Source organism: Syngnathus typhle, linkage group LG2 (assembly GCF_033458585.1).
Source record: "Syngnathus typhle isolate RoL2023-S1 ecotype Sweden linkage group LG2, RoL_Styp_1.0, whole genome shotgun sequence".
NCBI classification, from domain to species: domain Eukaryota; kingdom Metazoa; phylum Chordata; class Actinopteri; order Syngnathiformes; family Syngnathidae; genus Syngnathus; species Syngnathus typhle.
In genome coordinates this window covers 274760-293579 of record NC_083739.1, presented here as the reverse complement: position 1 = coordinate 293579, position 18820 = coordinate 274760, and the positions used below count along the sequence as shown (strand labels likewise).

Genomic DNA, 18820 nt, shown 5'->3' with positions numbered 1-18820 from the left:
TCAGTTCAACTCAGTTCAACTCAGTTCAACTCAGTTCAACTCAGTTCAACTCAGTTCAACTCAGTTCAACTCAGTTCAACTCAGTTCAACTCAGTTCAACTCAGTTCAACTCAGTTCAACTCAGTTCAACTCAGTTCAACTCAGTTCAACTCAGTTCAACTCAGCTCAACTCAGCTCAACTCAGCTCAACTCAGCTCAACTCAGCTCAGCTCAGCTCAGCTCAGCTCAGCTCAGCTCAGCTCAGCTCAGCCACGCTCGCTCAAGCCCTTACCCGGCGAGCCCGTGCAGAGGCAGTTGTGAGTCCGGGGAGGTGGCTTGGTTTGGTGGCTGTCCAGTATCTGCTGTACCAGCTGCTCCACCGAGAAGCCGGAGCTGCCGTTCCCGTTGCTGCAAGTCCACTTGATGCCATGAACTGCCGGGAGAGACGAGAAGCAGACACACGTCAGCGCACGCTCCGAGCCTGCTCACAGCGAGCCCGCTCGCTCACAGCGAGCCTGCTTTCGTTTGGAAAAGAAAGCAATATTTAGATTCGAAAAAGTTGTTTTCCGTAGTACGCACAATGAACGATGTAAGAGAATCTCCCTTTGACAAACTGAGTGACGATTTGTGCTCAGCCTCTTCTTGCAGGCAGGCAGGCAGCCATGCAGGCAGCCATGCAGGCAGGCAGGCAGCCATGCAGGCAGGCAGCCATGCAGGCAGGCAGCCATGCAGGCAGGCAGCCTGCCAGTTTCAGTGTCTCATGGCTGGTGCTGCTATCAAAGAGAACCACTAGAGGGTAATGTTGCGCCACAGCACAGCCTACTCAAGTGCGACTTGCCCTCCCCTAACCCTCCCCTCACCTCCCCTCGATTCAGGGAGGATAGAAAGAAGGGAAAAGACAGAGAGCATGAGTATTTCTTTTTTTTGTCTCTCTGCACTTTACGGATCCCTTTCGAGCATCCCGGCCAGCAGCGGGAAGGCGTCGCCCTCCTTGTCCCGACAACTTCCAAAGTGAATGACTTAAGGCCTTGGCGCATATGGTGCTTGCTTTTACACAGATGCAGAGAACACCGTAGGCTGTTGTTGCTGGGCAGCTTTATGCCCTAAAGTGACGGGAAGCGGAGCAGTGCGCAGCCGAGGACAGGGATGTAGACAGAAGCTCAGGGACGATGGCCGAAGGCTCCGCTTTCGCTGGCCGAGCGACCGACCGCAGCACTAATCATTGCTCGTTGCATGAAAGTCGTTGGCTGTGCCGCACCCTTCCCCTAAATCACAGACGCCTTGCCTGGCCGCACGAGAGCTTGGTCCCGGTTGGACCATTAGCATCCTGTGAAAGACCCTGACCTTTTCCACAACATCCCCCCCAGTCGACATTGAGCCTCGAATCTGTAAAGATGATAACAATCTAGGGGGGTGGGGCTGGGGGGCTACTTTCCGCTGCTAACGTGACTCACTGGCCAAGCCGATGTGACGTCCTCCCGCGCCTTGGGAGGGAGGGATGCCGTCCGTCGGTCGGTCGGTCGGCCCCGTGGCGCGCCGCCGCCGCCGCCCTTTGACCCGCAAAGGGCTCCACGCTCCCAATCGACGGCCGCAGATGCTAATAGGAGCAGACAGCGGCTCCGCGGAGCAAACGGATGCCTCAGGCCCGAGTGCCTCGCGAGCGCTCGGGATGAAAAGTGGCACACGCGCGTGGCACTTTGTGAGCGCACAGCAAAAGACTCACACATGGGTTTGAGCTGGCCGATGAGTTCCTCCTTGGTCCATTTGGCCCACTCCTTCTTGTCTGTGTTGATGGAACACAGGATGGGGCCGCAGGGTTTGCCGCAATCCTCGATGGCCGGCACGTTCAAGTAGTGGACCAGCACAATGTCCGGATTCTGTGGAGAGAACACGGATGAGATCATCTGCGCGGCGGGCGTCATTGACTGCCAATCGATGACGAAAAGAATCAAAACATTTCCAAATGTGCTGTGACGGCCTCCGATTACGAGCGCGCGTCTCAGGTGGCCAGCGTTTGTTTTTTGCACCTCCTTACCTCCCTCCCTCCCTCCCTCCCTCCCTCCCTCCCTCCCTCCCTCCCTCCCTCCGTCGGGCGGACGGATGGAGAGAAGTTCGCTAATTACCAGGGGGGTACCGCCCAGTGTTTGGTGGCTCCTGGCGGTCGCCTTCCTTCACATACCAAATGAAGGCAGACATCGCCACCATTCACAGTTTGATAAGCTGAGCACGAAAGAAGTCGGTGGCGTGGTAGCCAGGCAACGGCTTTTCTCTGGCACCCACGCACTTGCGGCGAGCCGTCAGCCGCCGGCGCTGCCGGCGCCTACCTTGTCCTCGGGTCAGCAACCTCGTTCTACGCGACCGCACAAAGGAGGACTAACCGAGCCCGTGCAGGCGGGACGTCAAGCGAGCTGCACCAGACGCATCTAAAAGAGCCCACAACTAGGGCTTGAGAGCCCAGCAAAGCAGAAAGCGCTGACATTCTTTCAATCCGGACTAGATACGAAAAAACGGAAGCGGTCACTTGTTTGCTCGCCGACATTGGGCATGGGAGCAAAAGTGGAGAGGGAGGGAGGGAGGGAGGGAGCCGCGTGTGTTGCCGTCTGTCTCTCTGTCTGTGTGGATGCATTGTTGCCATGCCACACGGAATCCCAAATCCAGCGACCTCTGCACGGGAGGGGGCTTGATGGTGAAAATGAAGACGGCGGCATTCGGAGGCGCGCGGTGACGGATCCTACGGTGTGCTGCGGGGCGCCGCTCGTTAGGAGCTTTCTATTTTTCGGGTTGCTGCGCCCTTCACAGCTCGCCCACAAACACGGCTGCTTAGTTCAAGGTCAACCGCTTCAATGACAGACTTCCCGCTTGCCAACGGCTGGCTGGCTGGCTGGCTGGCCTGGCCTGCTTTCGGTGCGTGGGGGCGGGCGGCTGGCAAACGCCTCGCCACACACAATCACACACGTAGACACGCGCATGCCTCCAAACAAATAGCCCGAAACGCTTGTCTGGCGAGCAGTGTGATCCATATTGTGAATGTGATTGCTGCTTCATTAGGCTAGCTATCTTGAGCAGCGCTTCAGCCGCTCAGTCCATTCCTGCGTTTCCCTCGGTACTGTTGCGGCGTTGCACTGTGCAGGTTGCTGGCCCATCCGGCCTGAACAGGCGATTGTGATTTAGGAGACAGCCAGACTTACAACTTGGCTCACAATTGGGAGAAGCTCACTGAGCAAACTTTCCACTTTCACGCTGTACGTCGGTCCCAAGTGAGATGAGGCTGACAAAAGACCATCAGGAGGCCACAGGCACGCCATCACGGCCCGCCGTCTCGACCCGCCGTCACGACGTGCCATCGGATTGGACACTGAACCACAACGAGCTACACCGAATTTGAGCGTCAACAGGAAACGAGTGACCCCCCCCCGCCCGCCCGCCTCTTCGCCTGGAAATGCACGCGCGTGAAGATGCGTGTGCTCCACACGCACACACACATGCACCCGCACGACATGGACAAAACGACAGCGGCGCTGGACTCGGGCCCGATTATTATAAGTGGGATGAATACGCTTTAGGAGCTCGCTTTGGCATGAACGCGCAAACGGTGTCTCGTGTCAGCTCCAGATATGATGAAATGGTTTCCTAGCAACATGTGCTTGGTGTGCAGGCCACATGAAAACTAGAAGAAGATGCTGTTGTGCCACACAATCAAAGAGTGAGTGAGTGAGTGAGTGAGTGAGTGAGTGAGTGAGTGAGTGAGTGAGTGAGTGAGTGAGTGAGTGAGGGAGGGAGTGAGGGAGTGAGGGAGGGAGTGAGGAAGTGAGGGAGATAAACAGTGCGCATTAGAGAAAGATGGCAGGCTGTATGGGGTGAAGTCACCAGTATCCATCGTCGTGAATAGCTTATGAGCAGATCATGAAGAGGGAAAAGGAAAGCTAATTGACAGCGTGGCACTTCCTCCAGCGGTCGGTCGGTCGGTCGGTCTGCGGGGGCAGCACTGACTGAGCAGCTCCTCTGACAATGAAGGTCACGAGAAGAGCTCGTCACAGCTCGGTGAGCCAACCTGCTGGGAATACATCGGCCCCGTAGACACACTTATTGGAAACGCGAAGCGGTGGGTGCCGCAGGCCGGGCCTTTGCGCAATCGCCAAAGCGTGGCTTCTCGTTCCAAATGTGATGCTGCCTTTTCGCTCCTTTCGAATAAGAGAGCGAGAGAGCGAGAGAGCGCGAGAGAGAGAGAAAAGCCGGCGCGAGATCAGGCGAGCAAGGGGTTGCAAAATTGCCGCACTGTACAACGAGGACTAGCAAAATCTTAGGGGCTCAGAGGTTGTTGGGTTTTTTCTGCGATAAAACCATTCAATGGCGTAACATGTCCTTATTTAACCGCGAGCGTAGGATGCAATCGCGTGTAATAGCAAGCATGTGTGTTTGTTGAAATGCATGTTGGGGACATGGCTCAGCCAAACTGCGAGGTGGCAAAAAAGAAAAAAAGAAAAAAGAAAGTGTACTATCTCTGTTCGGCAGCTGCCGCAAAGAGCAGTCCCAAAACAGGCGTGAGACTGTGACAGAGACGGAGCGACCGCAGCCTCCTGCTAGCCAAATAGGAAATTAATTGAGACCATCAATATCGTATTAATCATTAAAGCCCAGGTGCTGAGGCAGCACTTTGCTGGCTCTTCTTCTATTGGCAGTGCTTGCGCGCGCGTGCACACACACACGCACACACGCACAAGTTGAACGTGCTAAAGTGAAACCAAGTGAAGTATGAAGAAAAAGCCATGTTTTTGCCAGGAGCCTTTTTTAAAGGACACAATGCGCAAAAACAAGCCGAGCGTCACGTCGAAAGAAGGGCAAGGAGGGTTGGGTCGGGACAGCGGCGAGGTTCCGATAAGAGCACCGAAAGACAGACGACAGCGCATGTTCGACGGAGAGCTTGGCCAATTAGGAGCGAGCAGCGCAGCACGTACAAACTTGACAGATCCACTGGCCGGCCCTCATTTCAGGCGACAGCTATCTAATTGCCACTCTCTGATTTCTCCCATAACGCGGCTGGCTCGGAATCCCGCAGACAGCGTGCCGTGTAAATCCCCAACCGCATCGGGAGAGCCCAATCATTTGGAGGGAAAATAATTACAGGCAGGGCAGGGCAGGGCAGGGCAGGGCAGGGCAGGGCAGGGCAGGGCAGGGCAGGGCAGGGCAGGGCAGAGGAGCGGCCATCAATGGTGCAACACCGACAGCGCCTTCGCTGGAAAGCCGCTCACCCCGCAAGCCCAGGCTCCATTACCAATAGATAGTCTGGGGCCCGCCGCCTGCCTGCCCGCCTGCCTGCCTGCCTATCTGCCTGCCTGCCTACCTCATTTGTTTGTATCAATAATACATTCAAAGGATTTACGTATCTCATGTACGCAACATCCCCGACATGAATCAACCAAAAGTAGCTGCCAATAAGAGCGTCAACAGCACTGCTTTGAGTGTTTGCTCAGAAACGCCTGAAGCCACAGCAGCCAGCCAGCCAGCCAGCCAGCCAGCCAGCCAGCCAGCCAGCCAGCCAGCCAGCCAGCCAGCCAGGCAGCCAGCCAGCCAGCCAGCCCGCCCGCCCGCCCACAAACAACAGAAGCAGCCCAGAGACACACAGCGCCTTCCTTGGCTTTTATGCGCTCATTTCACAAGATGTAGTGGAGGAGGTTGGAGAGGAGAATCCCAGCGTACCACCCCAACAGGCCTTTTCTTTAGCTGCGGACGACCCACCCCATCATCATCACCGTCATCGTCGTCATCATCATCATCATCATCATCATCATCACCGTAGCTCCGGTGCTGGCCGCAGAGCTCGTCCGATGACAAACGGATGCACAGTCGCCGGCACTTTCTGCACGAGCGACCGAGGTCACGTCGTCACCACGCGCTCGGCTACTCGCCGTCCTCGGGATACCGAAGGCAGCGAGGAGAGAAAATCAATAGTGCACGTCAGCGCTAAGCCAAATCAGCTGCAGTTTGCAGCTTGATCCGCATACTGGACGCTGAATCGTAAAAAAAAAGAGAAAAGAAACCCACACCAGGCGGGAAGGTTTCACAGGCAAACAAAAACAGAAGCAAACGGGAGCCGCCAAAATAGGAAAGCGAGGCCAGTGCAGGCCACACTTGTCTTTGGCGGGCATCCCGCTCGCCCGCCCGCCCGCCCGCCCGCCCGACATATGCTCCGTGGATTTGCGTCGTGCGCTCTCAAAATAGTCGGCTGGAACCAGGAAACTGGAGCCAGGCTGTTTGTTGATAAGAGACATGCGAGCAGAACCGTCAGTTCGTGACAAGACCGACTTCTGCGGCCGGCCTCGGTTTCCACACGTCCGTAGGAGTCAAAGGAGACGAGAAAGCCAAGGCGTCGTGTGCGCTCAATATGACATCTACCCAGATGAAGAAAAAAAATGCTTCTGGCTCAACGCGCCCTTGTAGTTTTTGCTTTGCTATCCCTCGCTGAGTGAGAATGATGGAATAAAAACAAACAAAAAATGCCAAGTTGCAGCTGAACAGCATTAAATGTGTGTACGGCGACAGGCAGGCAGGCAGGCAGGCAGGCAGGCAGCCAGGCAGCCAGGCAGGCAGCCAGCCACGCAAGCAGGCAGCAGCCAAACACATTGCATTCTTGTTATTCGTAATGAAATGGCAGCGAGTCAGCCGGGACCCGCTTCCTCTGGCAAAACGACTCGCTCGACCCCATATCTTTTGCACAAACGCGCCTTGAAACCTCCACAGAGGAATAAGAGCAGAGGACAGCCTCAATGGAAAGGGCCAATTAGCGCCATTGCAATCAGAGCCGCGTCGACACCAGCCAGCCGGCCAGCAAATTGAGACGGCAGAAGGCAGAGAGCTTGCTTCCCAGCGCCGGCTTCGGCCCTGCAGAAGGCAGAGCGCTTGCTTGCATCCGAGCGCCGCCTTCCGCCCTGCAGAAGGCAGAGCGCTTGCTTGCCTCCGAGCGCCGGCTTCGGCCCTGCGGAAGGCAGAGCGCTTGCATCCGAGCGCCGCCTTCCGCCCTGCAGAAGGCAGAGGGCTTGCTTCCCAGCGCCGGCTTCCGCCCTGCAGAAGGCAGAGGGCTTGCTTCCCAGCGCCGGTTTGTGCACTGCCCTGGCTCGGTAGCGCTCTCCTTCCGTCGGCCCTCAGCGGCGGCTAATTGGAGCTCAGAGGAGCAATCGGGGCAGGACAAATCGGACAGTTCTGGTCATTAGCTGTGACCGGTGTTCTCCGGCAAACGGGGCGCCGCCGCTGGCTCGCTCGCACGCTTGCGTCGTCGCGCCGACACGGTCAATCGGCGCCTTGACACGAGAGGGGCTGTTGAGATTGGCGGCGAGTCGCACGCAGACTGATGATCTCGCACACGCACAGGCAGAGGAAAGGAACCCAAAGCGGCCGGGCTGGGATTTCATTTCATTTCATTTCATTCAAGTCAGAGAAGGCTGGCAGCCTTCCTTTGGCTGGTGCCAACATGTGGCCTCCCGCAATGGCAACGACCTTTTTCAAGCCACGTCGTTTGTGAAGACATCAAATAAAAGTGTCCCGAATGTGCAACGCGTGTCTGGTTCATCGCACGCTAAGCCATCGTTCTGTTGTACGTGCGCCGACTGACTCAGCAGTAACGCTACCGCTGTGTGACATCGAGCATGAAAATTCAAAGAAAAAGAACGCAGCATAACTCATCTGGGGGAAACAGGAAAGAAGGCTTGTCCTTAATCCTTGTGTAGCCCACACAGACATTTTGCCCACTGGCCGTGCAAAGGAAACACAATGGAGATGGAACTCCAGCGTCGGCGGGAACGAGATCGCCGCTTTGCGCTTCTGGGCCCAGAGAAGGGCAGTGGTCGGTGCGAGAATGACACGGCAAATATCGCCGCCGTCTCTCTCGGAGAATGTAAGCGAGTCGATGGCGACTCCCTCCGAAAGCGGGCCGCAAAATTGCCGAGCGAGACGAATGTCCGTCGGGCTAGCCTTAGCCTTGACCTTTTGCCGGTGGTGAATTATTGAAGAAGCCCAGACCTGTCGTGCTTCTCCATCGAGGCTCCGGCCGCTTGGAGGAGGGCGGGGCGGGCGGGTTCGGGCGAGCGGGGCCTCGCGTGCCTCTTTGGTCGCCATGTGGAAAAGGCAAGACAAACGCGGCGGGGGATTTGCGATGATTGGCCGCGCTGCCCGCTGGGCCAGGGCAGCCAAAAGGTCGCGAGCGCTGAGGAACGGATCATCCCTCGCTCATTGTTTTGGGACAAGGGGCTCCGGTGGGGGCTATTAATCGAGACTCTGACTAACCTTCAATTTGTTTGGGGGTCAGGGGCCTCAGGCGGGCTGGGCCGGGCTCGGCAGCCCGCAGCAAAAGCAAAGCTTTGAAACTCTCCTGCCTGCGCTCGTTTGGAGAGCGTCCCGGGGCGCCAGCTCGGCCAAGCAGACCTTCTCCGCTCCGCATCCATCCTGCAAGAGCGTCGGGCACTCAAATTGATAGACGTGAGATCTGATCTGACTGGCTTGTTGAAGTGCCCTCCCATCTGATACAAAGAAGAGCCGGCCGGTGCCGCCGCCGCCGCCGCCGCCGCTTTGGAGCGCTCCACTGCTCCCAGACAGCCAGCCAACACCTGGCCGGCTCGGCTTAGCTCATCGGCTCTCGCTGCTCATCCGGGTTTAGGTATCTTTGTGAAATATTCATCATGTAGACTTGCGTGCTTTGCATCTGATATCTGATGTGAATAATCTGGAGGGCCTTTCACATGAGCTGCTGTGAAAGGAGCAGGAGGGAGGGAGGGAGGGAGGGACGGAGGTATAGGGACGGAGGTAGGGAGGGAGGAGGCAGGGAGGGAGGGAGGCAGGGAGGGAGGGAGGTGGAGGGCGGGCGGGCAATAGTCAGGGAGCGATAGCTGGCAAGAAACAAGGTCATCAGCGTTCCCTCCTGCCTTGGAAGTCATTTCATTATCTCATCCCTCTCTCTCTCCTCTCCAAAGCGGCAAAGGCGGGAGAAGCAATTGACCCCTCTCCAAGTCGCAGGCAGGCAGGCAGCCACGCAGCCACGCAGGCAGCCACGCAGGCAGCCACGCAGGCAGGCAGGCAGCAGGACTTATGAAACTTCCCCTATGTATTTATGTAGATCATAATTATCACCACCTCTGTGGCCCCGCCCGCCGCCAGCGCTCAAAGTGCTGCCAGCGCCGCTCCTATTGGACGGAGAGGCGCGAGCCTGGAATTACATTCGATTAGCTAGAAGCAAACGGAGGAGACAAGAGGCCAGCGGATGGATGAGTGTCGCGCCCCTCACGCTGCGGCCGCGTCACAAACAGCGACGCACCGGCTGTTGCAAACTATTCCGACAGAAGGCTTAGGTTTTTTTTTTTGCTTGGTTTTGCTTTGGTTGGCGCCAGAGCAATCTCACTCAGCATTTAATTTCACTGGTGGCAAAGCCAGACTTGATAGAAAGGCTGCCATTCCATTTCAAATATCTTTAGGGATGCCAAGAGGAGCGAGGTGGCTGGCGTGCGCTGCTGGCTAGTTTAGCAGGATTCAAATGAGTGGCGGAATGTCCGGCAAAAAAGGTCAACGATGCCTGCGGGTATGAGCCATCGATTCCGACGGCGGGTGTCACGGCGACATTGACGCCGGCAAGGCCGGGCCGATGCGTCGTCACCGCAGCCAGTTTAGACAAAGCGTCTGCAGAGCGGAGGCGTGGGCTGCGGCAGGCCCTAACCCAATCCAGCCGGGCGACGACACGACACGGCACGACGCGACGACAAAGAATCTGCCGAGCGTTCTTAAATGCGCACAAAGCGGTGCGGAGCGCTTACCTGCAGCAGCCAGTAGCACCTGCGGTGGAAGGTGGGGATGATGGACGAGTGGACGTAGCAGCCGTACAGACACTGAAAGAAGGACACACACAAGTAGGCGTCAGGCAAAGGCCGTCGCACGGACAAACAAACAAACAAACAAACGGACGGACAAACGGACGGACAAACGGACGGGTCCCCTTCGAGTGCTATTGCTGCCCGTGAGCCAGCCAGCCAGCCAGCACGCCAGCCAGCCAGCCAGCCAGTCAGCCAGCCAGCCAGCATGTGGCGGCAAAGTGCAAACAAGATTGCCACCCCTATTCGCAAGACTTTTTGGGCCCAGAAGGGCGATTTTGTTTTGCAGCCAGAAGAAAGAGAAAAGGGAAACATCTATCCATCTTTCTATCTATCTATCAAAGGAGATCAAGAAGGAATAACACAACATGACAGGGACAGCAAGCGCAACGGCTATGGCAGAAGAGGACGTGGAACGATTGCTCGCTTTATTCTGCCATTGAGCGGCAGCACGGCACCAGGCGCTTGTTCCGCCCTGTACCACATATGAAACCGAGCTTCAAGAATGAGATGGGGCCAGGTTGAAATTCTGCCAGTTTTCCAGCGCCTTTGAGCCCAGTCAGATGGTGTTCATTCCCACGCTAGCTAGCATATCCACGACTCTCAATTGGCTTGCAGAGTTGAGTTGAAGCTTAGCAATGGTGTCAAGTGTTTGTTAGATTGAGCAAGGCCGCTGCTCTGCTGCTGCTGCTGCTGCTGCTGCTGCTGCTGCTGCTGCTGCTGCTGCTGCTGCGGCGAGCGTCCTTTCTCTCGACTTGGCCGTCCTTATCTTACTGGTGGCGACTGTGGAGTCACACACGTGGCTGGGCTGGGCACAGCCTGCGCTTGAGGATAGAAAAAGCCAGAGCAGACAACATTGGCAGCCGCACACGGTTTGGCGGCGCCGTGACTTCATCACACCTGCTCTTTCTTCTGTGAGGATTCTCCCTCATCCTAAGAACCCTCATCTCATCTGATTCATCTCCTGGACAAAGCGCAGTCAAAGCAAAGCAGCCTCCAAAGTCAACGGGCGAGGCAAGGCGAGGGGCGGTGGCAACATTCGAAACAAATGCAAATTCCCCAGCAAAGTAAAACAAATCGTTCTCTGGGAAATACGTGGAATTGCCCGTAGCGTGCTGGGTGTAAAACAAACAAACACTCGCGCCCCCGAGAAGAAAATGAATTAGCCGTATGCTGAGCGGGCAAACGCAGCCGTACATTACGTTGGAGTGGCAACATTGACAGCCCTGCCTGACCACACGCTGCGCACAGTCAGGCCCTCCTCCATGACATCCAAACGTTGCCACGGGCCTCGGTCGCTGCCACTGGATGAGGGATAAGAACGCCGTGTCGGTGTGGCTTTTCTTTGCCACGTGGCAGGGCGGGTTGGGCGGGACAGGGCGGGGCGGGGCGGGGCAGGGCAGGGCAGGGCAGAGCAGGCGCGACTTTGTCCCTTCCACCCTGCCTCCCTCCCTCCCTCGCTTGTCTGCCGATGCTAATGCCGACCACCCGGGCACGCGGCCAGAGGCATTAGGTGGAATTGAATTCCACCAAACAAGCTTTAATCAGCAGCTTTTGAAGGTTAGAATTAGTCTCTCTCTCGCTCTTCACTTCTCCTCCGGCCCAGCGGCCAAAGGTAAAGCCGAGAGACGGCCGGGCTGGGCTAATGGCGCGCTTCCGAGTAGCCGAGCCGCGTCAAGGCTCGGCGCCAGAAGGATCTCCAGCTCTACACCAGCCTTTCTACTGTGCTGAAAAGCAAAAGCCAAGTCTTCCTTCAATGCGACCTTCTTGTTTTCCGCACCTTGCCACGTTGAAGGGAGAGCGCAGCTCCAAAAGTTAGGGAAGGCCGTTGGGGAGAACGACAGTATGGGCAAAGGCATCTGCGCTCAACACACCGATGACGCTTCACAAAGCCAATCTCGTTAAAGCCCGCCAGGCACGCCAAAGTTTGACCAGATTTTTCCACTCGCTCTCACGCTCCATTTCAAGAATCCGGCTCCAATTGCCGTCCGCCGAGCCGAGCCGAGCCGAGCCGGCAGATAAGTTTGCCCGTTCACAAGGAAGCCTGACACATGATTATTGCCAGCTCCGCACACGCTGTCGCTGAAAGCGTGGCGAGATTGCGAGTCGTAAATTTGACAGCCCGTATCCAAAATGTACACACATTATTTTTATACGACAGGTTGTAAAGGCGCGCGGCTGCTGGATCAAGTGGGAAAGCAGGTGGAAATCAGCCACGCTCGTCGCTTTGAGTTTCCAAATGACGTCGTCTACTTGCCTTCCTTCTCGTCAAGTACAAACACTGTCCTCCTTCTTTGGCATGCTAGCAAACAGCCGAGAGGGTCAAAATGCGGGGGATTTGGCAAAGCCGCTTTGTGGGTGTGCGCGCTTTGTCTTTTGCCATTGTCAATGGGCCTTCCGTTCCGAGGCGGAGAGCAGTTTAGCCATTGAGCCAAACCGTGGCATTCTTTCAGGACACCTTTGGCCAACACTTTCTTTTTGCTTGTGCAGCACTTTTGAGAGCAACTCTTGCCTGGAGTGCCAGCTTGGTTGGCAATGTGCTCGCTGCGACATGCGTCACCGCAGCATCTTGCCGTGAAGCTCTTTGCTGATTTGCACGCACGCAGCGTTGCGTGCGTCCGTCCCGTGCGCCCTTTCCCCCCCCCCCCCCATCCATCCATCCCTGGCGTTACCTATTGGGCTCCCTCCGAACCCTCGCGTCGGTTTGCACGGAGCGAGCGCCCTGCTTTCTCGTGGTCGGTCCTCGTCGGTGCGTTCTGCGTCTCGTCGCTTTTTGATTATCGTTCCCAGTTCCCGGTGCCGTTGCCAGTTTTGGATGGCTCTGACCCACGTGAGGTCCCTCAAAATACTCCGACATCAGCATCAGGCCCGAGACCGCTATTGCTTAAGCAATATAACGGACCGACCGACGGACCCCACCCTTGGCGAGCATCTCCCGTGCACTGGCGCACCCTTGCGTCAGTCAGGGCTGATTAGCAGAGGGTCACGCGGCCCGGCGGGTGGCCCCCGCTGTGATCTGTAGGCACTTTGCATTTCCGCTACATATATCCCGCCCGGGTGAGCGCAGTGGCACTGGGAATCACGGGCAGCCTCAAAGAGCAGGGGCCAAAATACCATGGATGCTACAGTGAGCGACACGCTGTGGATGGAAACATGAAGCCTCTGTGGAGACAAATTGAGGGGGGAGAGCGAGTCGGGCACATCTGGGGGGGGCACACGACAGGCAGGCAGCAGAGAGAAGAGATACCATTACAGAGGAGACGGTGAGGAAAAAAATCCCGCTGGCCAGGGAGAAAGCGTCAGAGCGTGTCAGGAAGAAAGGGAGCGGGCGGGAGAACAGAGAAGAGAGGAGAGGAAAGGAGAGGAGAGGGGGATAGAATGAATGCTAACAGGGAGCCCAAAAGCACTACTGAGGCTTTATCCTTCACAGGCAGACGAGCAACAATCGCAAACACATTTTCTCTCACCCTGGCCCGAGGAGAGATAAAAAAGCAATTTGTATTCCATTCTTATTCACGCCGCCTTGCTCTGCCTGCATATTTGTAAACACAGCGCCTTCATCTTCCCACCGCAAACACACAGTACAGCGAGGGGCACAAAGGGTGAGGAGGAGGGCGAGCCAGGCCAAGGAGAACCGATGTCGACGACAGACCATGCAAGACGCCGGGCCGGGCCGGGCCGGGCCGGGACGTCGCAACTTGTTTGGCTCACGCATGACAAGTGCTCGCTCGGCTTGAAGGACAACAAGGACGGAAGGCCAAACACAAAGACAGCCCGCCCGCACCTCGGTACGCCCCAGCACCTGCGAGATGTCGGGCGGACAAAAACGGGCTCGGTCGGATCAGCGCCGTTAGTCCGATCCCGCGTCCTTTGTTATTTTGATCGAGCGCGGCAATGATGATGAACCAATTGACAAGAAATCTATCAACTTGCTGGGAGCACTAAGCGGACGCCCTGGGCCAACTCGATGATGAAACAGTCGAAACCTCGTCGCTTGCCGCCCTACGAGACAACCGGCGAGTCAGGCTGCCACCTCCACAGCACGCACAAGAGACCAAATGGAGCGCTGAGCGGCAACATTTGCTTTGGCGTCCAAGGAAGAAGCAAAGTCGCGACGGGAATCAGAGAGTGAGGGGCGGCTGCAACCGTAGCATGGCTTCAGCCTCAACAGCCTTTTTCACCTCAAAAAGCGGAGCATGGCTTCAGCCTCAACAGCTTTTTTCACCTCAGAAACATTTCAGCCCTTCCTTTGCAGCCATTCCAGATCAAGCAATGCAGCCACTTTTAGACACCAGTGAGTTCTCCGGACGCGCGTGCGTTACTTGGAGCTACTGTCCTGTAATCTCAAGGTCTCAAAGGGTGACGAGGCGAACGCAAAACGCCAACCCACCACCATGCACGTCTTCTCTCCGTCAGCTGTTTGATTGATTTGCCCCACGTGCCATTACTCCCGCCTCCACGCACGCACGCACGCCTGCCTCTGCTGAATAATTGATCTGTGTACTCCGCTAACTAAATCCGTCAGAGCCACGACAAACGAGGCAGCCCTTTCTCTAGCCCTCTTTATCCTTCCGCCCCAGCTCGCCTGGTGCTGCCCGCAAAAGTCCACGGTCCAGTTGCCGCAGTGACTTTTTCACCGGAGCGAGCGCGTGATCCCGCTCAGCCAGCAGACGGCGTCTCTCGCCGACTGGCCAAAAGGCGCACCAGAGGTGAACGCGCAGCTGATGACGCCGCAAACGCCGCCGAAGCGCCACTTCCTGAGTTTGCACAGGAGGCCAGCCCTCCCCGTTCTTTCCCTTTCAAATCTCAAAGATAGCCAAACGCCCGCCCCAAATCACATGCAAACCCGGGAGCAGCTAAATGTCGTGGAGTGAGTGGCAATGCGGGGCCAACCTTGCATACTGATGACAATGTCTAGCAACACACACCAAATTGAAGGGGGGGCTCACGCTGCCTTTAGTGAGACATTTCTGAGCACATCGTCGATTGCCAGGATATGTCTTCGGAAAGGCGACAAGGGCACCGAGCCGTTGGCCCGACCCAACCGACGTCGGCCGAGCGAGATCGGCGAGACACCCGACCGTGTCGTGCTCCTCCGCCGGCAGCCTGTGACGAATGGCTTGGCGAATGGCGAATAGCGGTCTGATGATGACCATATCGGAGCTGTTTAATGACTTGTGGTGACAAATGGCGCACAATCACACGCTGGTTCAATCATAACATGCGGGTCCGAGTGACACCGTGAAGATTGAGGTCAGCCACTGCAAAAGCGGCTCCGGATGACTGTGAACATTTTGCACGGTTTGTCTCACGCTGCCGTCAGCTGTAACGTTGCAGGGTGTCAAGTCGGCGGCCCTTTGCCAACAATATTAGCGCCTTCATAACATGCGGCTTGAGGGAGGAAGAAACTCTCCATCTTGTTCCAAAGATGCCTCTGTGAAGCACACCAAAAGGGCCGCGGCGTGCAATATCTGACATGATGGCATGCCATGCCATCCGAGGGGCGGGCGGCCCTCTTTAAAAAGAAGAGCGAGCGAGCGAGCGAGCGAGCGAGCGAGGCAAGCTTCTGCCCGCGCCCCGCTGCGGTATTGGGCTTTCCCTGTCGCTGGTGCCGCATGAGCACAAAGAGGGAGGCCATTTCCAGCGTGGCCGCACAAACAGCGTTGCCTCCGGCAACACGCTGCGCCCAGCCCCATAAAATGCTGCTCCAGCATTTGCCTCCCTGCTCTCCTGGTGCCACGTAAATGTTCCGTCAACCAGGCTCCCCCCCCCCCCCCCCATCTCATGATGCGGGCGAGATGTTTGGGCTCTCCGCTACCAGGCTGTCAGCCCGCCTCTCAACGGGCGCGTGCACGACACTCTCGCTCGCTCGCATTCTTTTCACGCACTGTTAAAGTCCAGAGGTTGCCACAACGAATTTGCCATTCAAATGTCTTTGCTTGGATTTGTCTATGTGTTTTGAATTTGGGTCCAACGCTGAGGGGGTAATTGAATTTAGCCGGGAGCTTTGAGAGTTGCGGGCCCAACTGCTCGAGCTCTGCTTTTGGACTTGCCTTTAATGGCGCTTTCCCAGCAAAATAAAACATCAAGTGAGGCGGACGGGAGCGAAAACAATCCGTCGGCTGACTAAAGGCAACGTCTCGTCACGACTGCATTGGATGTCCTTTTCCGTTTTGCCACACCTCCGCCTCACTCGGCTCAGTACGCCCGCTACGAAAGCGCTCGGGAATGTAAACAACCACAAGCGACGATGAGCAAAGGAGAGCGAGGAACGCGGGCGAGGGCGAGGGCGAGGGCGAGGGCGAGGGCGAGGGCGAGAGCGAGAGCGAGAGCGAGAGCGAGAGCGAGAGCAATGCGCTGGCCGGTGACTGGCTGATGCAAAGAGTCAGAGGAGACTCCTGCACGTGTCCTCCAGCCGCAGCGGTGACTAAAAAGCCATTTGCTCCCTGACAAACAGCAAGGGCCAATAAAACAAGCGCAGAGTCGCTCCCCGTTCGAGGCAGCCCGGGGGACAAATGAACACAAACTGGGAGTGAAAAGCTTTTCCCGGGAGGATTTGCCCTCTTCTGTCACGGCCACCAGAGCCGGCCCGGCCCCGCCTGACGTGCCGAGCGCCGCCAGACGCCCGCTCCAGTGCAGGACCAGCAGGGAATGAACGGAAGGCGTAATTACTGCAAATGAAGCTCCGGAAATTCAGGCTCCACATCAGGCAGGTCTGAGATGATCTGATTAGCGGCGGATTTTAGGGACTGATCCGTTAATCCCATCACTGCTGTCAATCTCTCGCAAGTCTGCGCAAAGTTAGTCCAACTCAGTCTTGGGAAACTTATGAGCCAGAACCTTCCATTGCATATTTGCTATTTGACAGTCAGCGCCTCCCGCGTGGCACTCTTTCTGCACATTGTTGTCGTCTGGCCCAAACAGTGACATTTTTTGCCATTCCTAAATCACTTGAATGATCCAACCCCAGGACCTTCTTCATGGAGAAGAGCAGGCATCACTGGCCGGGGTGGGTGGGAGGAGCCTTTTGCCTCTCTCGGCCGCCCCCTATTTCGCCAGAGCGCCCGCTCGACATGGCCAAGGTGCGTGGGGCACGGCAAGGTGACGCAAAGGCAGGCCCGGAGAGGCTGCGGGCGGGAGAGAGACGGCGGCAAGTCGGAGGAGAGCTGCGCAGCCGAGATGTCTTCAAGCAGGCTCGGGGCGCTGCTTATCCTGCTTTGACTTGTTGCTCTGCTGCCGCTCCACATTCCCCGCTCATTGCGGTGGCTGTGAAAATACGAGCGGGGGGCTCCCAGTCAAAGGGATTAGACTAGATTGTTTTTCTCTTCATCAGATCTCGCCTCTCTGTATTTAAGAAGCAAAGATCAATCAGGCCTGCCTGCCTGGCTGCCTGGCTGCCTGGCTGCCTGGCTGCCTGGCTGCCTGGCTGCCTGCCTGCCTGCCTGCCTGCCTGCCTGCCTGCCAGTCCGCCCAAGGGGTGAATCTTATTTAAGGCAACAGCACATTTACCTTGTGCTGACAGAGACAAAGCACAATTCAAATCACCGAGAGACTTTCCTCCACCAATTCCTTTATTTCAGGCCAGAAAGCCTTTGCAAAGTCTGGGAAAAGCATCATTCTTTTTTCCCTGAGCCAAAGTCCCTCCAGAAGCGATCAAGCCTAGTTTAGCCGTTAGAGGCTGGCATGGTGTATAAAGGAGGTTATTGCAGCCTTGTTGCGCTTTTACAGAGTATCATCTCGTCCGCCGCGAGAGTCGCTGATAACATATTGGATGTTTATAATGGCGGGCCGGGACCGAGCGCGGCCGGCAGTAAAACTCCGAGCCAGAACGGGCCGTCGGGTTCACTTGGAGCTGAGCCAGTCCAGATTCCTTTGGCCTCCGTCGGCCGTATTTCATCCTGGAAATGTGCGAGCGGTGCCAACGTAGCAACAAGTTACAAGCCTCGGCCACAAAAGGCCTCTATCAAACAACCGACTTTGACAACAAAAAGATGAGGTGCTACTATGACATGGGATTTGCATGCCCCGTCTTTATTGCGCTCTAATCAGAGACCAACGGCGTCTGAGCGTGAGCACCGGGCGGGGCCGAGCAAGAGCACCGGGCGGGGCCGAGCAAGAGCACCGAGTGTGAGCACCGAGCCGGGCCGAGCGTGAGCACCGAGCGGGGCCGAGCGTGAGCACCGAGCGGGGCCGAGCGTGAGCACCGAGCGGGGCCGAGCGTGAGCACCGAGCGGGGCCGAGCGTGAGCACAGAGCGGGGCCGAGCAAGAGCACCGCACGGGGCCGAGCGCTCCCGATCCGGGACCCCTCTCCCACCTAATGTTACATTTAACGAGCCAATTAGTCCACAATGGCGTGACGGGCATCTCGGGCGCTTGTTTACGCTGCATTCATTATTCATGTCTCCTCGTTAGCTACGTGTAAAATGAAAAGGAGAAGCGAGACTGTGAGCTCCCCGCGGCGGACGCTTATTAAGATGAGACGCTTTGTTATCCGAGCAAGAGGCAGGAGGGGCTGGCTCGCTCGCTCGCTCGCTCGCCGGCTAATTGTTCTTGGTGGGCGGGATGTGCTGCGTGCCATCATTTATCCAACCTCGAGGAGGAGGAGGAGGAGGAGGAGGAGGAGGAGGAGGAGGAGGAGGAGGAGGAGGAGGAGGAGGAGGAGGGGATGACTGCAAGCGCTGGCCGTCGAGTGCCCTGTGAGAGAAATGCAACAGCCTGCATCCAAGAACTCCTGTTCTTGGCCTCATCGCTCCCAGCTCAAATAGGGAGGGAGGGCCTACGCTACGCCAATGGCTTGGGCGGAAGGCAGCAAAACAAAAGGGCAACCAGCTCCATGGGAAGGAGTAGAAATGCCGCCTGGGGAAAATTCACACTCGTCTCCACTGGACGGATGGTAGTGTGTGTCAAAATTGCATTTTTGGGGAACATTTCAATTCCCAACAAAACGGACACACCGATCCATTTCCACGATCCAACATCCTGTGACAAAATC

At 56.8% G+C, this 18820-nt stretch overlaps 1 protein-coding gene across 2 annotated transcripts in view; it reads right to left on the bottom strand.

Moving 5' to 3' along the window:
- The window catches only part of camta1a (calmodulin binding transcription activator 1a), an 81722-nt gene that overhangs the window by 13200 nt on the left and 49702 nt on the right, over positions 1-18820 (bottom strand). For both annotated transcript variants that reach the window (XM_061266229.1, XM_061266235.1), the window contains 3 exons: positions 9774-9845; positions 1703-1856; positions 272-412 (listed from right to left, as the gene is read on the bottom strand). In XM_061266229.1, coding sequence (XP_061122213.1) covers positions 272-412; positions 1703-1856; positions 9774-9845 — 367 coding nt within the window. The remainder of the gene's footprint in view (positions 1-271; positions 413-1702; positions 1857-9773; positions 9846-18820) is intronic.